The sequence below is a fragment of the Dromiciops gliroides genome, chromosome 4 (assembly GCF_019393635.1).
Source record: "Dromiciops gliroides isolate mDroGli1 chromosome 4, mDroGli1.pri, whole genome shotgun sequence".
In the NCBI taxonomy this organism is placed as follows: domain Eukaryota; kingdom Metazoa; phylum Chordata; class Mammalia; order Microbiotheria; family Microbiotheriidae; genus Dromiciops; species Dromiciops gliroides.
In genome coordinates, this window is record NC_057864.1 from 69,184,433 (window position 1) to 69,203,986 (window position 19,554).

Sequence of the window (19,554 nt, forward strand, 5' to 3'; positions counted from 1 at the left end):
ACAGATCTTAATATTTGATGAAACAATGAATGAAAAAAATGCATTTGTTAAGTATTTACTACATGGAAAACACTGCTAAGTTTTGGGGATATAACATATAGACAAGGTTTTGGGCATAAGAAAGTCACGTAGAAGTGTCTTATTGTCCTTATACTGCAGTGGCAAAGCAGGTAGTTAATGCCTTTTCCACTGAGAAAATTGTATGTTTCTGGTATTGAAGCATCATCAGTGCCATGGATGTTGATGGCAAGAGATTTCTGTCTCTTTAGTGTCTGTGGCTGTAGGACCTGAAGAAGTTGTATCTCCACAGGGGTTTGCTTCCCAGGATGATAATTTCAGGAACTTTCTTGGAAGCTTTGCTATTCTCAAGGCTCTTGGGTTCAAGGTCTGGAACAGGCTCCATCTGGTTCTTTGGGGAGATGGTCACCAAGATGTTGATGGTTATATTCTGTCTGCCATCTTTCCCTTGGGGTCTTTGGTTGCTTCAGTTAGTCTGGTTTGCCAGCCCTTTGTGTGACAGTTGGTTAGTAATTGGTGGTGTAAGTGGCTAAAATTCTAGCTAAACTATCTAAAATCTAATGAGTGGTCACCAATAAATTATAAGCTTTAGCAAGAGTATTTAAATGTTTAAGTATTTATTAAAGAGCATTATGATCAGAGAGAAAGGTAAAAATCTAACTATTTCTAAGAGACCCTATCATCTGACCTACCATGGTGAGGTCAGGAACCAAAAAGAGACAACACCCCTCTACCAGCATCCACTTCCTAATTCGTGTCTTCCTCCCAGAAATGGGAGGATCCTCAAGTTGATTGGCTGGTAGCCTTGATAGACAGTACCCACGAGCAAATGTTACTTCCTGATGCTAAGGACCTTAACCAAATGGCTTGCCCTCAGAGGCCTTCTCCTCATGGAGGAGCTTTGCTACAGTAAGTCTCCAGCAGGTGACATCATTCCAATCGTTACAGTGGAAATCGCTAGTCCCTTTTCCATAGGAGTTTCTTCCCCAGATGATGACTATGAGGGTTGGGTAAAAAGTAGAGAGGGTGTGCCATTCCCATGATTCAAGTGTTTAATTCTCTGTTGGTAACAGTTGGTCAATAGTTGTTGTTTGTGGAGGACCCCTTCTTCCACAATGATTTATCCCTCCAATTATGTCTATGGAGACAAGGCTAAAAGCAAGTCTGGTGGTTTGGAGGACACAAGTATTCCTAAAGCTTTTAAGTTCAGATCCTAGGCTCTCTTCATTGGGATCTGAGGGGAGATAGTGGTCAAGGTATTGGTCGTGGTTTGAGTTGTTTGGCACATGCTACCTACTTCCTTTCTCTCCCTTCCAGTGTCTTGTTGTTTTAGCTAGGCTGGTTTGTCTGCCCTGTGGGTGGCAGATGCTTGGCAGAATGAATGAAAATATGCTTGAATTTCCTAAGTATTTAGTAATTTTACTTTTCTTATAGTTTTTTTTTTTTTTTAGTAAGGCAATTGGGGTTAAGTGACTTGCCCAGGGTCACACAGCTAGTAAGTGTCAAGTGTCTGAGGCCAGATTTGAACTCAGGTACTCCTGAATCCAGGGCCAGTGCTCTATCCACTGCGCCATTATAGTTTTTAAAAGATCATTTGCTTTAAATTTTTATATGGTGACAATTATAATCAAGATAGGAGGTATTAACATTTTTTTAAAATACCTTTCTTAATTAATTAATTAATTAATTTTTTTTTATTTAATTTTTTTTTTTTTTTTTTAGTGAGGCAACTGGGGTTAAGTGACTTGCCCATGGTCACACAGCTAGTAAGTGTTAAGTGTCTGAGGTCGGATTTGAACTCAGGTACTCCTGACTCCAGGGCCGGTGCTCTATCCACTGCGCCACCTAGCTGCCCCCCTTTCTTAATTAAAAACCCTAATTTATAAAATTGTATTGATTGTTATTTTCTGTTACTAGAAATTAGTACCTGATAAGTAATAAACTATAAAAGGAGGGTATTCAGTGATCTGCTTTCTAAGATGTAGTATAGCATTAACATTCTGTGATTATTCTTCTACACGGTCATATGCATGGGCTGATCTGAATATAGTCAACATCCGTGGGTTCAGGTGCCATATCCTACATGAAGCCTTACTTTTCAGAACTTTTTTATTTATATCTTTTGCTTGTGTGTGTGTGTGTGTGTGAGGCAATTGGGGTTACGTGACTTTGCCATGGTCACACAGCTAGTAAGTGTTAAGTGTCTGAGGCTGGATTTGAACTGAGGTCCTCCTAAATCCAGGGCCGGTGTTTTATCCACTGTGCCACCTAGCTGACCTGCTTGTATATTATGTACATTTCCTACCATATTTCCTTCCCTCTCCATTCTACAGAACCACGCTTTATAAGAAGGAATAAAATGAGAGGAAAGAAATAGTTTGGCAAAACTATTAAAAACATTTCCAAAATTATCCTGACTCCACATTCATTGTTCTTCCTACTATCCAATTCTGCCTCTAATGTTATATCTCCCCAGTAGGATAAAAGCTTCATTATTCAATCAATCAAGCAACCAACTAGCATTTATTATGAGTTTACTACATACCAGGAACTGGGCTATGCACCGGAGATACAAAGACAAAAGCAACATGATCCTTTTATATTCTTCTCTATATACTCATGCCTATCATACAATAAGCAATTAATAAATGCTTCCTGAATTCATTTAAATCTGGCTTGGACAGGGATAAAGGTGTACTTGATTCAATTAAGTGAAGAGTGGTCTCATAAAGAGAAAAATGAGTAAATTATACCAAAATTATTCCAAATCTTAAGGATTCTAACAGCCACTGAATTGTTCTTGGGCTGAGTTTATTCAACTGATCTGAAGGTCTGTTTTGTTTCAGGACTCATAGGGCAGAAGAACCTTGAAAAAGTATTAAACATTAAAAATAAATTACATATCCTGCCAATAGTTATGAATATGAACAAAGCATTCTACTTATCTATACCTGTTTCCCCAACTATCTATAGAGATAATGATAAAATTCTCCAGTTATGAAATCCATTTCAGAAAAAAAAATAAACTCTGTTTCTCTGAAAAGGAATGCCCATGATGTCATCACTTTGTCTCATACAGAATTAAACATTTAGTAGACAAGTGGGACATTTCTTTTAGGGAAGCCCCATGATGAACATGGAGACAAAAATGATAAAGCTCTTGTTGCCAACCCTTGTATATCTTAAACTTCAATAACACAGAACTCCCATAATGATACTTTGAGCATATGACGTAGATGACTACATCTTAATTGTATAATGTGCATCTCTTGTTGACCTGTTATCCCTAGTTGCCTCACTTTTCCCCTAAGTAAATTTCCTCAGGGGCTTCTGTTAGGAGTTGCTATGATCCTAACTAGTTATCTGGCTCCCTAAGGCAGTAAGTCCTGAAACTCTAGGCCCTGAGCAACAAATTACGTAGATAGTGATTGCAAGTGGCTTGCAAGCTGCCTGCCTCAGGAGTTAACCAACATCAGTTTTCCATCCTGCTTGGCTTACTCTACAGGGCTAAGAGAGTTTTGAGTCAATATCTGTTTCTTCATGACCCAGTTTTATTAGGACCATGTCAATTTTGGTCAGCCTCACCACTCACCATTGCTCTTGAACCATTCAAGTATTTCATCAAGAAGATAGTCATGTACAATGGCCATGATATTGGGAGTTCCCATTTATAAAGCATCAGGAATCCCCACCTTATGTAATCATCCTTCCAATCCAGAGGTAAAACAATAAAAACTGCTATCCAGGGTGCTGAAAAAAGCAACTTCATTGACACCAGAACACCGAATTTGGATTAGATTTATATATATTACTCAAGCCCTTGGAAAATGATGGTAGTTATAATCACCTAAGGAAAAAGCCTTTAGGGCAGGGATTCTTACCTTGGGGTCCATGAACTTTTAACAATAATTTGATAGCTATTTCAGTATATTTAGTATCTTTTGTAAATTATGGACATTATTTAAGGGGGCAGCTAGATGGCACAGTGGATAAAACACCAGTCCTAGATTCAGGAGGACCTGAGTTCAAATACGGCCTCAGACACTTGACATTTACTAGCTATGTGACCCTGGGCAAGTCACTTAACCCTCATTGCCCTGCCCTCCCCCCCCAAAAAACCCCATAAACTGTGGATATTATTTTAGACACTTAAAAACATTGTTATGAGAATGAGTCCATAGGCTTCACTAAACTGGCCAAAGGGAGAAAGAGCAAGAGAGCAAGAGAGAGGAAGAGAGAGAGAGAGAGAGAGAGAGAGAGAGAGAGAGAGAGAGAGAGAGAGAGAGAGAGAGAGAGAGAGAGAGAGGAGAGAATAAAAACTCTCTGGTTTGGAGGAGGTTCTTTTTAAAAAGTAAAGCATATCAAAACCCTCCTTTCTTCATACTAAACCATCCTAATCTTAATTTTAGTATACCCCTTTACAGTCTACCTAAAACCATTTGATGGTTTCAATGTTTCTGCTTCCTTTCAATCCTTCTCAAGTTCTCAGGACTACATATACTACTTTACGAAGATCCTAATCAGTTTGTAGTATAGAGACCAAGTTGTCTGAAAATTCCTAATGTTAAAATCCTATTTATACATCTGCACCTTCCTCTATCTAAACTAGTTCATCCTCAATGGGACCATAAATCATCTAAAATTGACTTACCTTATAAAACAACAAAAAACAAAACAAAACTGGAGAAAGTGAGTGTCCATCGTCTGGGGAATGGCTGAAATGGTTGTGAAGGAATACTCTCATGCATCAAGAAACAAGGATATGAAGAAAGAAAACTTTTATGAAATGTTACAAAATAAAATAAAAAGAACAAGGTGGACAGTCTACACAGGGATCAAAATGACAATGAAAGTGACACTAAAAGGCAGCAGTAGTTTGACTATTGCAATGATGAATCTTAACCTGATCGAAGCAATAGTGGGACACTTTTCTTTTCTTGGTAGAGGACTAGGTGACCAGAGGAACAGAATATAAGTTCACTCAGGGAACTTACCATGATTTGCTTTTTCCTGTAATTCTCATGTGGTGTTACTACTTCTGACCTTTGGGGCTAGGCAGAACAAAATCAAATCCTTTTCACCAACTTGGCATCCCATCATATACTTAAAGGTAGCAAAAGAATCTGTTAGTTTTGTTTTATTAGCACTACACAGGATTGTTTCTGCCCTTATTAGGGTGAATTTAGGGTTAACTTCTGTGGGGGCCTTAGTGGGCAATTAACAAGCAAGCAAGAAAAAGTAAAACCAAGTGAAAACCAAGGAGTTCCAAGCCTTGTATGAACTAGGTCAGGAAAAGAATGCAGAGGAAGGAATGGGATGCTTAGAATTTTAACTTTGCTTCATGCAAAGAATCAGCCCTTTGCTGTTTCATTTTATGGCAGAGGCATGTTTGCCATGCCTCACCCTCTTCCCTCCTCCTCCAACCCCTCCCCCACTTTCCCCATCATCAGCTTAAGGCAACACAGCTGCAGGCCTGAGCACTAACTACACAGAGAGTACACAGTGATTGAGATTATCTAGCCCAGCATTCCGTGCACATGGACACTTATAAATACTTGATGATCATGATGATCCCCTGAGGACCTTGTACTTCAGAGCTACTCTGTCCTGCTTTGGAAGTAACTGCTCTTTGGAAGTAAAACTTCAAGGAATGCAGCACACAGTGCTGTAGAATGCTGAGCAGCCCAAGCAGCAGACAGATAGACTCAACATGCAACAGCCAGAGAGGAGTATGGACCCTTCTCAACAAAGGCATCGTGCTGTCTATAAGGCAAAGAGTTTAGGAGTAGGGCACAATGCCTATGTCTTGCCATACCTTGTACAAATGTTCTCTAAGTATACTTCCCCAGAGTTGCCATACTAACTCTTAAACTTAATATCCCCCAATCTGCCACCTGAGCCATCCCTGAAAAGCCTAACCATCTATCTCTCCATTCTGTTGTCTAAAGCAAGAATTATATTTGGCCCTTACCTGTAGTTCTCAGTACCAGAGAAAAGTGGGTTCAGGTCTTGTTTTTATTATTATCAATAAAGGAACAAAAGTCGGGCAATAAGAAGGTATAGATACTGGGTTCAGGGTGCCAGGATTGGAACCAGCAACCCATTTAACACTCTGGGGGAGATAATTTTAGCATTAAGCACCAAATGTCAAAAATACACAGTGTCAGGGGCAGCTGGATGGCACAAGGGATCGAGCACTGGCCCTGGATTTAGGAGGACCTGAGTTCAAATCCGACCTCAGACACTTGACACTTGCTAGCTGAGTGTGACCCTGGGAAAGTCACTTAATCCCAATCGCCTCACCAAACAAAAATACACAGTGCCAGAACCATGGGCAGGGACAGTGGGAGAAATTGAAAATCTAGACTTATCCCTATGGAAAGGGGCAGTGGAAAGAAGCTTCTAGCTGAGCTATATGGTATTACTATCATGGTTATATGTAGTGGGCAGTTTAAGGAAATGGAAGAGTGAACTTTGCTACTTATAGTTATAGAAGGGTTAATGTTATGGAAACTTGTAGTAGTTTTCATTGTTATTAGAAAATAGCACAGACCCAGGTAAACTTCTGGGGTTCTGGAAGGTTGAGACTATATTTGGGAGATCTCCAGGAGATACTCTCTGCTTAATACATCTATGTATGTAAATATCTTGCTAGGACATTGACCCCATGACTCTGGGTATGCTTGAAATTTCCTGTTGGCTAGTGGTCAGCCTTCTTAATAAGACTTATCTGCCATGGACTAGAGCTGCATTTCAGTTATGGCACTTTTTAAGATATCTTCCCATCAACCACAAGGATAATTTAATAGGTTTAGTCTTAGCTGTAATAGGCAGATAGACTAAGTGGTGCTGTGATTCAAGAACCTACTCCATATGGGAGGAAGACTGTTGTATTAAGTGAGTAGTCTTCAGAGAGGTTTTATTTGTTTTGATTTCTTTTGTGTTGTTTTCACTATAAATATGTATTCTAATGAGCTAGTCTCCTGAAAAAAATGAAGATATGATCTGGAAGTATGTGGAACTCAATAATGTGAGAACTAAGATGGGCCACCAAGGAGAAAGGGTCAGCATCAGAGCTGATCTTCATCCTGGAAGGAAAACTAAAACAAGAAGCATTCTAGATGGAAAGGTAGGTATAGAGAAGGCCCCTGTCAGTCCAAGGGCCACAGGGGCACCTTAAGCCTAGGCAAATGGTTGGAGGAAGTAACTTAACCACAAAGGTGGAAGAAACAGCTTAGACACTAAGGGCAGAGCCAGCAACTACAGTGAAGATAGGTTACACAGCAGAAAGAGAGCAGAGGCATTCTCCATGATCAGTCAAATAGACTTTTCCAATAGGACTATCAAATACACCCAGTTAGGTAACGAAGCCATTATCCTTTGAATACCAAGCAAATCAATTATAGACTACCTACAAATAAATCATTTCATTTTTTTGAGATGAAAGCAATGTGATTATGAAGTAAGGAGGCAATAACACCATAAGAATTTTGCATTCAAACAGTGACTTTCCTCAAAACTACAGAATTATACATTTCATACTGCATATGTGCTTCAAATATCATTATATCTGTTTTACCTGTGGAGAATCCAGGTAGCCCTGCAACTGAAGAAAGGTTCCTTTACTTTCATTTTAAAATTATGCATCAACTTAAATATTATGAATCAATTTTTATTCAAAAATTTATAACAATTGACACAACCCCTTGTGGACCAAAAAGTTCCTTTTATGGTTCTAATCACAAATGACCTTGCAAATTCTGTAATAATGCAATTCTATGTAAATCATGCAATCAGTAAAATTATATCAGTTGACCTTCAAATGAATTACCATATTGCCTTGTATTATATTAATTATATTATGTTGCATTATATATGCCATCTCCTCTCAAAATGGTTTGTATAAAATCAAGGTTTGCCTATACCTAGTATCCTTAAGTGAATGATTTTCCTCTTGTCAAAGATATCTTACACAACTTGTATTTGAGGGCAAAAGGTAAAATATGGTAGAGCTATGATTGCTCTGGAATTGGAAACTCTTCTACCAAAGATTAGCAACTGTTTTGCAATGCATAGTCTCTGGGAACTGTCCAAGGTTCCTCAGGGAGGCCTAAGTGAGAGTTCTTGAACATAGATCTTCCTGTCTCCCAGGCAGGTTTCTCTCTACTGAACCACACTTCCTCTCCTGTGATTAAGTTTTGTTTTTTTTTCCCTCATTTCTTTTAACTTTCTATGTTCCCTTATAGGTGATATTTAAAACTAAAACAAATTAAATACAAAATATAAGAGGAATACAGACGCTCTGCACTGATCTAAAGTGGATTAGAGTAAATATAGAAAGAAATAACCACAAACATTAAGGTCTTCAAAAACCTCCACACACATTGGTAGCTAAGCTTTTCAGTAAACATGTTCTTGTATAGAGTTGAAGGAAAATATATGACTATCCATGTTTTGATAACCTTAAATTTTCTTTTTCTCAGACTATAAAGTTTTAATTTATGCCCAAACTGAAAACTGAATCAATATTGATCTTTGCACTTAATGAAAAAATATGACTATTGATATTTTTTAAACTACTAACAGTTTTAGGCAGTGAGATTTCACTTGTGTATTTAACTGTCCAAACCTATTAGCATTACTGTAAAATGGATTTCCCTATCTCTTTATATAGTATTATGTTTTCATTTCAAGTGCCCAAAAAGTCTGACTTCCACCTCTGAGCAATGCTGCACAAAGTTTATCAAATGAAGTGAACCAATCCCTGAGAATCTCAAGAAGAAGTCAGCAGAGACCCTAAGAAAGCAGCCTTCAAACAGGAAACCCTCAGGCTTCATTTCTAAGCCAAGGCAAGATATTCAACTCAAGCCTTTGAAAAGATGTCTAGAATAGAATATTAACGAGAGAAAAGGGGTAGTAGGTGGGGGAAGAGAGAAAGAGCTCAGAGTTGGTCAAGTTAAATAAAAGGATTCTTGGTAAGTGAGTATCTACTCTCTGGTCAGGGTTTCTTTCTTTTCTTTTCTTTTTGCATTCTGGTGAAAACTTTGGCCTTCTCAGAAAACTATTTTTATGAATAATTTAAGAAAATTATAAATTTCAGTTAAAAGTTATTGAAAAATGGATTTTCCCATTCTAATCACAGATTCCCTGAAATCTATAATTACACTAGTTGGGGAGTCTAAGATCTTCAGGTTAAGAACTTCCTCTGTTCTAGATTCTTTTGGCCTCTAGGTCTCCCTGTTCTTTTTTGTAACAAAGTGAAGAGACCTCTTGAGTTTATTAGGAGAATTTTGGGTTCATCCCCAATTCAGTGTGTACAATATATATGAGAAAAAAATAGACTACCTTCAACAAAAAATTGCCCACAATATACACTTGTGTACAACCATCCAAACCATTTAAAAAAAATAATGAAATTCAATGGATGGTCAGAACTGTGTTCTTTAAAAACTGTAATGAAGCATATGAAGTCACTCAGACACAGAAATGAGGGTAATGGGAATTTACAACTCTTTCTCTTTCAATTTTAGCCTCTTTAACCCCAGGCTAGGTTTCAATTGCATGACTTCAAGAAAAGTCATCATTTGATCCTATCGATAAGGCACAATTCGTCTGGGGCTTTGGATCATAGATTTAGAAGTGGAAAGACATTAAAGGTCATCTAATCCATCCCTTCTAATTTGTAAAATACAGGAATGGTGACATAGAGAGATTACTTGAACTTGCCCAAGGGCATACAGGTAGTAAGTGGCAGAATCAGTACCTAAACCTAATTCTTTGTCTCCAAATCCAGGATCATGGCTCCACACTACTTATTTTAACTCCCCAAATCCTCCAAAATCTTCAATCGGCAGCTTAATTCTCTCTCAAATTCCTCTTCCTAGTAAAACTCAGACAACCTTCCAGGAAGCCTGTTGATACCTCAAGTTCTGAGGGGAGTAGTTACGGTATTCTTAGCCTAAGCTAGGAGGGTGAATCACTTGTTGAGAGCTAGCACTTTTCTGGGCCAATGAGACATTTACATATGCAAATAGTATTCAGTCCCAATAAGTCCTAGTTAACATGTTGAACAGTTTTGGTGATGGGAACCAATTATTACATGAAAGATACATCTACCTATGTTAAAAGCATCAAATCTGGCGTGTTTCATGGCACTGCAATATCAAAATGTCTTTCTAAATGCACTTTCCTTGGGTACTCATAATGATATTTGAAGTTTATAATGTGATTATATATAAAACAGCTCATCTTCTGAGGAGAACTCCTTTAATGGAGACATTCGTCCTTTCCCAAAAGGCTTAAATTTGGATATGAGGGCAGAAGTGTAAAAGCTGATTTGGAATATCTGAACTGAGGGAAGTGTAGAGACTGAAAGAGAAGTCCTTTATAAGAGTTAGGGAATGTACCCCACTGTTTACTATAGCTCCCTCCTCAGTTAGAGTCCCAGCAAATCATACAATCAGATTCTTGAGATGTTATAATCAATACAATGCTGGACTCAGATTCAGGAAGACCTGAATTCGAATCCTACCTCATCCATTTACTACCTACATATATGATCCTGGGCAGGTCACTTGACCAGTCTTCTCAATTTCCTTATCTGTAAAATGTGAATAACACCTTCCTCCAAGGGCTTTTGTAAAGATTAAATAAGATAACACTTGTAAAATTATCTGCAAATCCCATTAGTGTGGCATAGCAATAAAGATAGCTGCAATGCTATACCTGATAATTTCCCTGGAAAAGCTTTGAGAACTGTTTCTTGATTCCTACATACCAGTCAGGGACAATTGTTCTATAGAAGCCCTGATGTCTTCACTTAATAATGCCAGTGTTCCTATCAGATTGGCTAAAATGACAAAAAAGGAAAATAATAAATGTTGGAGAAGCTATGGGAAAATTGGAACACTAATCCATTGTTGGTGGAGCTGTGAACTGATCCAACCATTCTGGAGAGCAATTTGGAATTATGCCCAAAGGGCAATAAAGCTGTGCATACCCTTTGACCCAGCAATACCACTTTTGGGTATTTTTCCCAAAGAGATCACGGAAGGGGGAAAGGGACCCACATGTACAAAAATATTTATAGCTGCTCTTTATGTGGTGGCAAGGAATTGGAAGTTGAGGGGGTGCCCATCAATTGGGGAATGGCTGGAGGGTCTTGCGTGAGCTGATGATGAGTGAGATGAGCAGAACCAGAAGAACATTGTACACAGTATCATCAACATTGAGTGTTGATCTACTGTGATGGACTATATTCTTCTCACCAATGCAATGGCACAGAAGAGTTCCAGAGAATTCGTGATGGAAGAGGATCTCCAAATCCAGGGAAAAAAAAAAAAAAAAAGAACTGCGGAGTATAGATGCTGAATGAACCATACTATTTCTTTTGTTTTTGATGCTGTTGGGTTTTTTTCTATTTTGAGGTTTTTCATCATTGCTCTGATTTTTTTCTCCTTTAACATGACTAATGCAGAAATAGGATTAATGTTATTATGTGTATATATATATATATATATAAAACCTATATTAGATTACCTGCTGTCTAGGGGAGGGGGGAGAGAGGGGAGGGAGGGAGAAACATCCGAAATTGTAAAGGTTGTATAAACAAAAATTGAGAACTATTTTTACATGTAATGGAAAAAAAATACTTTATTAATTAAAAAAAAAAGTAATGCCAGTGTTTTTCAAAGGCTAAGCCATGTGTATGCAGAAGGGCTACCTTTTCCTGGGCAGAATATCTGGTCTGCTTGGTGTTATTATAGTAATGGTTTTAACTAATTCTCAGCCCACAAGCAGATGAAGTCTGCTACTGAATCAAAAAAAAAATCTTCTTACAAACTATACCATATAATTTGGCAGTGCTGGGAGAATAGTATTGGTCACATGGAGTTACTCACATGTCTAGTCATAAGCATCTGTTGCATATAGGCCAAATGTACTGGCACATATTGAATCAGGCATAACTTCTGGCTCTTTATGGTGAAGCACACACCTGAAACATAATGTCTTTATACCTATGTGATTGATAAAGACCCTGTAGACAAACCACCTGAAACCAGCACTCCCTGGCCCCAAAGATATATAAAGGCAGGACAGAAAAATAGTCCACTTATGCTACAGCCATTTAGCAAGGCTATTCTTACCATGACAGAAATGTGGAGAATCCTCAGCTCCTCTTCAGCTGACTCACTCTGGGGCTCTTCTGTTGGGTCAAGGCCAGGAAGACTTGGGGCACCATCCTGATGGTGGATATGGAAGAGTAGAGTGCCATTCTCCAGCCACTGCTGCCTCCAACGCACTAGTGGGATGTCTTCTGTGTTCCCTGAGATTTCTGAAAGGAAGAAAAATAAGAAATAAGAAAGGTTACAGAACTGAGATCATTATCTTCTCATGTTTTCTTAGGGAGAAAGTATTCAGCAAAGGGGCCTGATTTGGCTAAGTACTAATTGTATATACACCGTACTAAGTGCAACTCTAAATCTTGGGATGAGTAGAGGTCCATCATGCCTAATGTGGTGAGTTGGTTCTGTGAAAACAGACCTTAGGTGAAAGAGTACAGGAGACTATTATTTCAATCAAAATAATATCATAAGCAAGAAATATGCTTCCAGATGGTATTACTTTGGCCTATAAGAGGGTAAAATGCATCTTTTAGAGGTATGACATGTAATCTATATAATTGTAATAAATAAACATAAACAACTAAATATATGTTAAATATAAAACTTATGGTGATTCTAGATTTCTTCAATATCATAAGTATCATCCTTGCCTAAAAAAATTCTTCAGCCTAGAAGGAAAAACTAGAAACAATGAGTAGAAGCTGGAAACAACCAGATTTAGTCCCAGTGTAAGCCAAATCCTCCCAATGTTGGGACAGCTAGGTGGCACAGTGGATAAAGCACCAGCCCTGCATTCAGCAGTTCCTGAGTTCAAATTCGGCCTCAGATACTTGATACTTACTAGCTGTGTGACCCTGGGTAAGTCATTTAACCCCCATTGCCCCACAAAATAAAAAACAAAAAACAAAACAAAACAAAACAAAACCTCCCAATGTTTAGAGCTATTTCAAAGCGGAATGGTCTTCCTTGAGAGGTGGTAGGCAAAACCTCATTGTAGGACTTCAGGAGAAGTTTTTTTGGTGATGGTTACTTGGCAGGGATGTTAAAGAAGATATTTTTGGTGAGGTGTGTATTTGACTAGGGTGACCTCATAATTCTTTTCCAAACTCTGAGGTTTTCTCATTCTGAATATGCTAACAGTAAGCAGAATAACATGAGAGATTTAACAATCTTGGTTCTGAAGGGCTAGCTCACGATGTTTCAAAACATTAGATTTGCATCTACAGCAATACCATGCATAACATCCCAATAGCACTTTACAGTGTTGCATGAGAGTTTGTTATATATGGTACAGTGGGTATAGTGCTAGACTTAGAGCCAGGGAGACCTGAATTCAAAAATAGCCTCAAGGATTTACTGTGCGAGCCTAGGCAAGTAAGTCATTGAGCTTTTCTTTGCCTCAGGTTCCTCAGCTGAAAAATGGACTCATTAATCACACCTGCTTTCCTGGGTAGTTGTGAGGATCAAATGAGAAAACACTTGGAAAGTACTTTGCCAACTATGGAAAACTCAAAATGATGATGACAGTGGTGGTGATGACAATGATAATGATAATGCACTAGTGATATGATTGCAAAAAGATAATGGTTGACATGATGTTGCAAAAGGTATGCTTATGAGTAAAGCTCTACCACTCTTACAGAAGGAATTGTCAAAAATTTTCTTTTTCTTCTACCACTGTATGGAGCCTAACCCGCTCTTGCCTACTGTGGAAAAAAAGAAGGTAAAATAGCTCCAGTTCTTCCTCTTTTCCCATGATCAGTGTTGTCCTTTCTGGAGTGTGGTCTGAATGCTGGATGATTCCCAGTGGCAAATACATGGTTTTACCTTTGTAAACGTAGGAGTGAGACTTTATACGGTAATTACTCTTGGACATACCAAGCGAAACTACCAGGAAGAGTGGACGTAATTACTGTTGCAGAGAACTGGCATTTAAGGCCCAGTGCCTGGGAGATTACTGAGTGAGGAATGGAGTCTGACAGGTTATTTCTGCTCTGTAAGCAATTGCCACAGAGTAAACCAGAGAAGTTTGATACCTTGCTGTGACAGAAGGAAAATTATGTTTTACTTTGTTGTTTTGTTTTTTTTTAATTCCACTTAATTTTCCCCCTCTTCAGCCTTGCAGATAATGATGTGCAGGAAGCAAGATAGTGAGGAATTTGAGAGAAGCAATCAGGATCAGGCAGGCACATAAGCAGAACTGTTAACATCACTCTTCATGACTTCTATCAAGGTACCGAATCATCATTAGTCATCCTCACAATTATCATTAACAGCTACAAAACTTTCCTGACAATCTACTGATAGATGCTGAAGGACAAGCTCAAGAACATTCCTGCTTCCAAATTTCAAGGCTGGATGACCTTGACAGGGTTGATATTATCTCCAACAATGAAAAATATAATTCCTTGATGGGCCAGGCAATGCGGCACAAACCTATATTTTCTGCTACTGGGGAGGCTGAGACTGGTATATATTTTTTTCTTTTTCTTTTTCTTTATTTTTTTTTTTTTTTGGTGAGGCAATTGGGGACTAAGTGACTTGCCCAGGGTCACACAGCTAGTAATTGTTAAGTGTCTGAGGCTGGATTTGAACTCAGGTCCTCCTGACTCCAGGGTCGGTGCTCTATCCACTGCACCACCTAGCTGTCCCTTTATTTTTATTTTTAATGTAATAAACATTTTCAATTATAATTTTGGGTTCCAATTTTTATACCTCCTTCCTTCTCTCCCCTCCCTTCCCCCTCCCTGAGGCGGTAAGCAATCAGATATAGGTTATACATGTATGATTATGTAAAACATTATCATTAGTCATTCTGTATTTGAATAAAAGAAAAAAAAGAAAGTGAAAAATAGCATCTATCAGTCTGTGTTCCTTCAATATCAGTTCTTTCTTTGAAGGAGGATAGTATGATTCATCAATAGACCTTTGGGATTGTCTTGGATCATTGTATTGTTGAGAATAGTCAAGTCTTTCACAGTTCTTTATCAAACAGTATTGCTGTCTCTGCAAACAATGCTATTTTGATTCTTCTCCCTCCAATATACATCAGTTCATATGAGTCTTTCCAGGCCTATCTGAAATCATCCTGCTTGTCATTTCTTATAGCACAATAATATTCCATCACCATCATATACCATAGTTTGTTTAGACATTCCCCAATTGATGGGCATCCCTATGATTTCCAGTTCTAAGCCACCACCATAAAGAGCTGCTATAAATATTTTTGTACAAATAGGTCTTTTTCTCTTTGAGGGGATGTCTTTGGGATATACACCTAGCAGTGGTATTGCTGGATCAAAGGATATGCACAGTTCTATATCCCTTTGGGCACTGAGGCTGGAATATTGCTCCAGTTCAGGAATCCTTAGCTGCAGTGGGGCTAAAGCCAATTGGGTGACTGTATTAAGTCTAGCACCAAGATGGCTAACCTGGAAATAAGAGACCATCCATCTTCTAAAGGAGAAGCAAACCAGCCCAGGTAAGAAATAGAACAGGTCAAAGCTTCTGTGCCAAGCAGCAATGTCATTGGGCCAACCCAGAGCAGCTGTGCTTTCAACATATTTGAGATAGGGATACCTAGTCTCAAACAAATAATCCTCTCAGAATTGGTGTCTGGTGTTAATGAGCTGTTTTGACTGAAAATGTCATAACCCTCTGGTCATGCTGGTTCTTGGCCACACTGACCTTAGGGAAATTATCATATGACAGTCTTTGTATCCTTCCCTGGGCATCTACTCAAAGCTTTTGCATTTTGGTAGGGTTTGCCATAGCTTGTGCTTCTTTGGATTAGCCTTTGGTCACAAAGGGTCCAGTCCATACCATATGAATGTAAGACTATGGTGGAGATATATTCTCAAGGATCTGGAGAGCTAGAAGGGACGCAGAACCCATATGGTCTTAGCACCTCAACTTACAGTAAAGAAAACTGAATATCAAAGAGGATCGGTGATTTGCTTCTGGTCCAACAGATAGATTATATCAGAAGTATGATTTGAACCTAAACCTTCTAACTCCAGAAGGCAGCTAGGTGGTGCAGTGGATAATACAATGCATAGAGGCTCCTCTTCCTGAGTTCAAATCTGGCCTCAGACACTTATTAGCTGTGTGGCCCTGGGAAAGTAACTTAACCTTGTGGGCCTCAGTTTTCTCATCTGTAAAATGAGCTGGAGAAGGAAATAGCAAACCACTCCAAGGTCTGCCAAGATAATCCCAAATAGGGTCACAATGAGTAGAACATGACTGAAAACGACTGAACAACTCTGACTCCAGAGAGTAAATGCTCTTTCCACTATACCAGATTTCATCTTGTAAAAGGGGCTCTTAATAAGTTTTATGTCATTGACCTCTTTACTAGTCTAGTTAAGTATATGGAATCCTCAGAATAATGCTTTTAAATGCACAAAACAAAATATATAGGATTATAAAGAAAACTGATTTTATTGAAATAAAGTTATCAAAAAATTCTCTTAAGTTCCCAGACCCTAAGTTAAGGATTCCTATCCTTTGAATACCATACCATGTGTTAGGTGCTTTTCTTTTTTCTTTTCAAATGAGAAGGATGAGTTTATTTCAGCACAGATGAAGGGGGAAGGAAGAACATCAGAGACAAATAGAAACAAATGTTGAGTGTGTCCAGCACAGCAAAGACATGGCCTCCTTTCAGAAATCATTTGCATCAAGGAGAACAGGGAAGATGCAAGCCTCCCACAGGCTCACGAGCCTGGTGAACCAGACCTAAACACAGGCATCTCAGAAGTATTTGGCAAACAGAGTTATTCCCATTCTGGTTTCAGTGGCTGAAATCAATAGACAAAGGGTAGGGCAGAGAAGCACAGCGTGGGCCTAGCAGGGAGCACAGGGAGTCGAGCAGGCCTAGTAGGGGAGCCACCTGGTACACACTGCAGGCCATACAAGGTCCCACCAAGGAAACCAATAAAGTTCTGGGGCAAGGGAAGGGGGCCGGATGAGACTTGCCATGTCAGCATTGGATGGATGCTCCCAAGCTGAGCAGACCACCTTGAGGGCTTCTTTCCTCTTTTCCAATTGGCCCAGGAAGACCACCCAGCACAATGGAGGACAGTCTTTGCCAAGTGACTGCTCCAGTCAGAATGAATGGGAACAGATGCTTTTCTGGGACAGCATTTTGGACAAGCCCTTAAACATATATCTCTTAAAAGTGACATGATTCACTTGTTCAAAGGAGTAGCCCCTTTTTAGGGGAAATCAGAAGTTTGGGGGTTTTGTAAAAGTCCAGGAAGCCTCATGATTGGGGTAGGAAAGGTAATCATAAGAGAACATGAGGGCTAACCCTACCTAGAAGAGGGAGTTCGGTCTGCCCACTCCGAACACTGATGCCCAGGGTGTGAGTACACTATCCATCCCCCCCATCTACTGAACTAGGCTTATACATTTTCATTTTAAAAGGGGCTTAAAGATCACCTATTCCTACCTTCTAATTTTACAGAAGAGGATAATAAGGCAGAGAGAGGACAAATTACATGTCAGGATCACAGTGCTAGTAAATAGATGAAGTAAGATTTGCACCAAGGTCTTCTAAAATTTAATTCGGTTCCCTGTTTAATATGCAATACAGCATCCTGAGAATGAGAACAAATTAAAAGGAGGAACTGAACTAGAGATCCTTCAGAGAGCAAGTCTAAAAGCAATTCCCATGGTATAATTCATTGAGGAAGGAAAGTTTGTATGGCACACAACACTTGTTTCTTTCTGCCCATTCATAAAAGTGCATTTTAGTCTACAGGCCAATGGGAAAGCTCCTAATTGCTTATGGTGCAATACAATCTTAGGGAGGAGGGAGGAGAAAAAATAAAACAGAAGGGAGGGAGTCAGGACTTGAGTGAGTATGGAACACTTCCATCTTGGGTGCATCATCTGAATCCCATTATAAAAATAAATAATCAAACTGTGGGGAAATGGTGGCACGTTAAGACCTAGAGGAGCCCAGAACACTCACAAACATCCTATTAAAACTCTAAAAATATACCATAAGGAACAATAATGAAGAAAACTAAAGGAAAATAACCACAAATGCTCCTCCATTTGATCCAGGACTACAAAAATATGGTCAGGATCCTAAAAAGGGTCTAAGCAGAAACCAACCAGGGTAGAGTAAAGACAAAGTGTAAAAACAACCTTGAGAACCAAGAACAGATGCATATTTGGGCAATTCAGTGAGAAAGCCGCTCAGGCTAAGCCATAGGTAGTGACAGTGCCCAAACAGCAGCCAAAGCAACTCCCAGATAGACCCTTGGCCACAGTAGAAGAAAGTTTTAGACTAATTACCAGGCTGGCTTGTGCCTAAGCAGCTGGTGATCAAGCTACAGAGGGAGACATGGCTAGTCTGGGGCCCAAAAAGTCTGTACTTGACCCAGGATACAGGCAGCTCAGATGTTCTAAGCTTCTTTCCTCTTGTCCTCACATGAACTTCCCTGGCATTGGGTCCCATACCATGCTTTGAGATGCCTAGGGAAACCTACCTGATACACCTACTACAGATAACAATGTGCAACACATTCAGAGCATAAAATTATATCAGTTACATGTTGCCCTTCAACTTAGACCTACCACTCTTCAAGAAAAATCCAAGCAAAGTACATGAATATTTATGCCCCTATGTAAGGATAGAAGCATTTGGAACCTTCCTCCTCATTCCAATGCTATTCTACAATCTTTGCTCTTTCCTACCAACTGGAGACATTTTCCAGCACATCCAAGTATTTGAAATTCTTCTCAGGAAGCACATGCCACTCATCTTCAAATGCTTCCCTGTTCAGCATTGGAAACCATCATTTAGATTACCTCCTTCCTACTAACTGAAGAACAAAGGAAGCCACAGCCCCGAGTGGAGCATGTAATGTACCAGTTAAATGATGCAGACAAGCACATGACCAAGCTCATCCTGGATGTGTTTGACATAGGAGGGTTGCCCTTTCCACACTTATTCAGAAATCCATCTAGCACCTCACACTTCCAAAGTGCTTAATAAACACTTTTTTGCATAATTTTCAGGAGATCTCTTTTTCAGTAGGGCAAGACCATTATGTCCTGTTTTAATGCTGGAAGTAAAGACAAGTGAATAATCAGAACAAAGTCACACAGAAAGCCATCACAGTAGTGATCATTCCTCCTCACACTAGCCCACGCTTCCAATTTCATACAGAGAGACAGGAAATATTCAAGCAACTTCTGTGTGTGTGTGTGTTGTAATCCACTTAAAATATTTTAAGACCATTTGGGTCTTTACATCATAGTTACTTTTTACTCCTTCCACCTTCTATTGTACCTTTCTTCATGACAAAGAAAAACTATCAATCAAAAACGCCCATTTCAGACATATAAACTGAAAATATGCATGTACTGTACCTAAAAGAATTCACACACAAACACA

General features: G+C 39.1%; 1 protein-coding gene across 2 annotated transcripts in view; it reads right to left on the minus strand.

The window, feature by feature from the left end:
* The window catches only part of ASTN1 (astrotactin 1), a 469,489-nt gene that overhangs the window by 288,743 nt on the left and 161,192 nt on the right, over positions 1-19,554 (minus strand). For both annotated transcript variants that reach the window (XM_043964036.1, XM_043964035.1), the window contains exon 2: positions 12,165-12,352. In XM_043964036.1, coding sequence (XP_043819971.1) covers positions 12,165-12,352 — 188 coding nt within the window. The remainder of the gene's footprint in view (positions 1-12,164; positions 12,353-19,554) is intronic.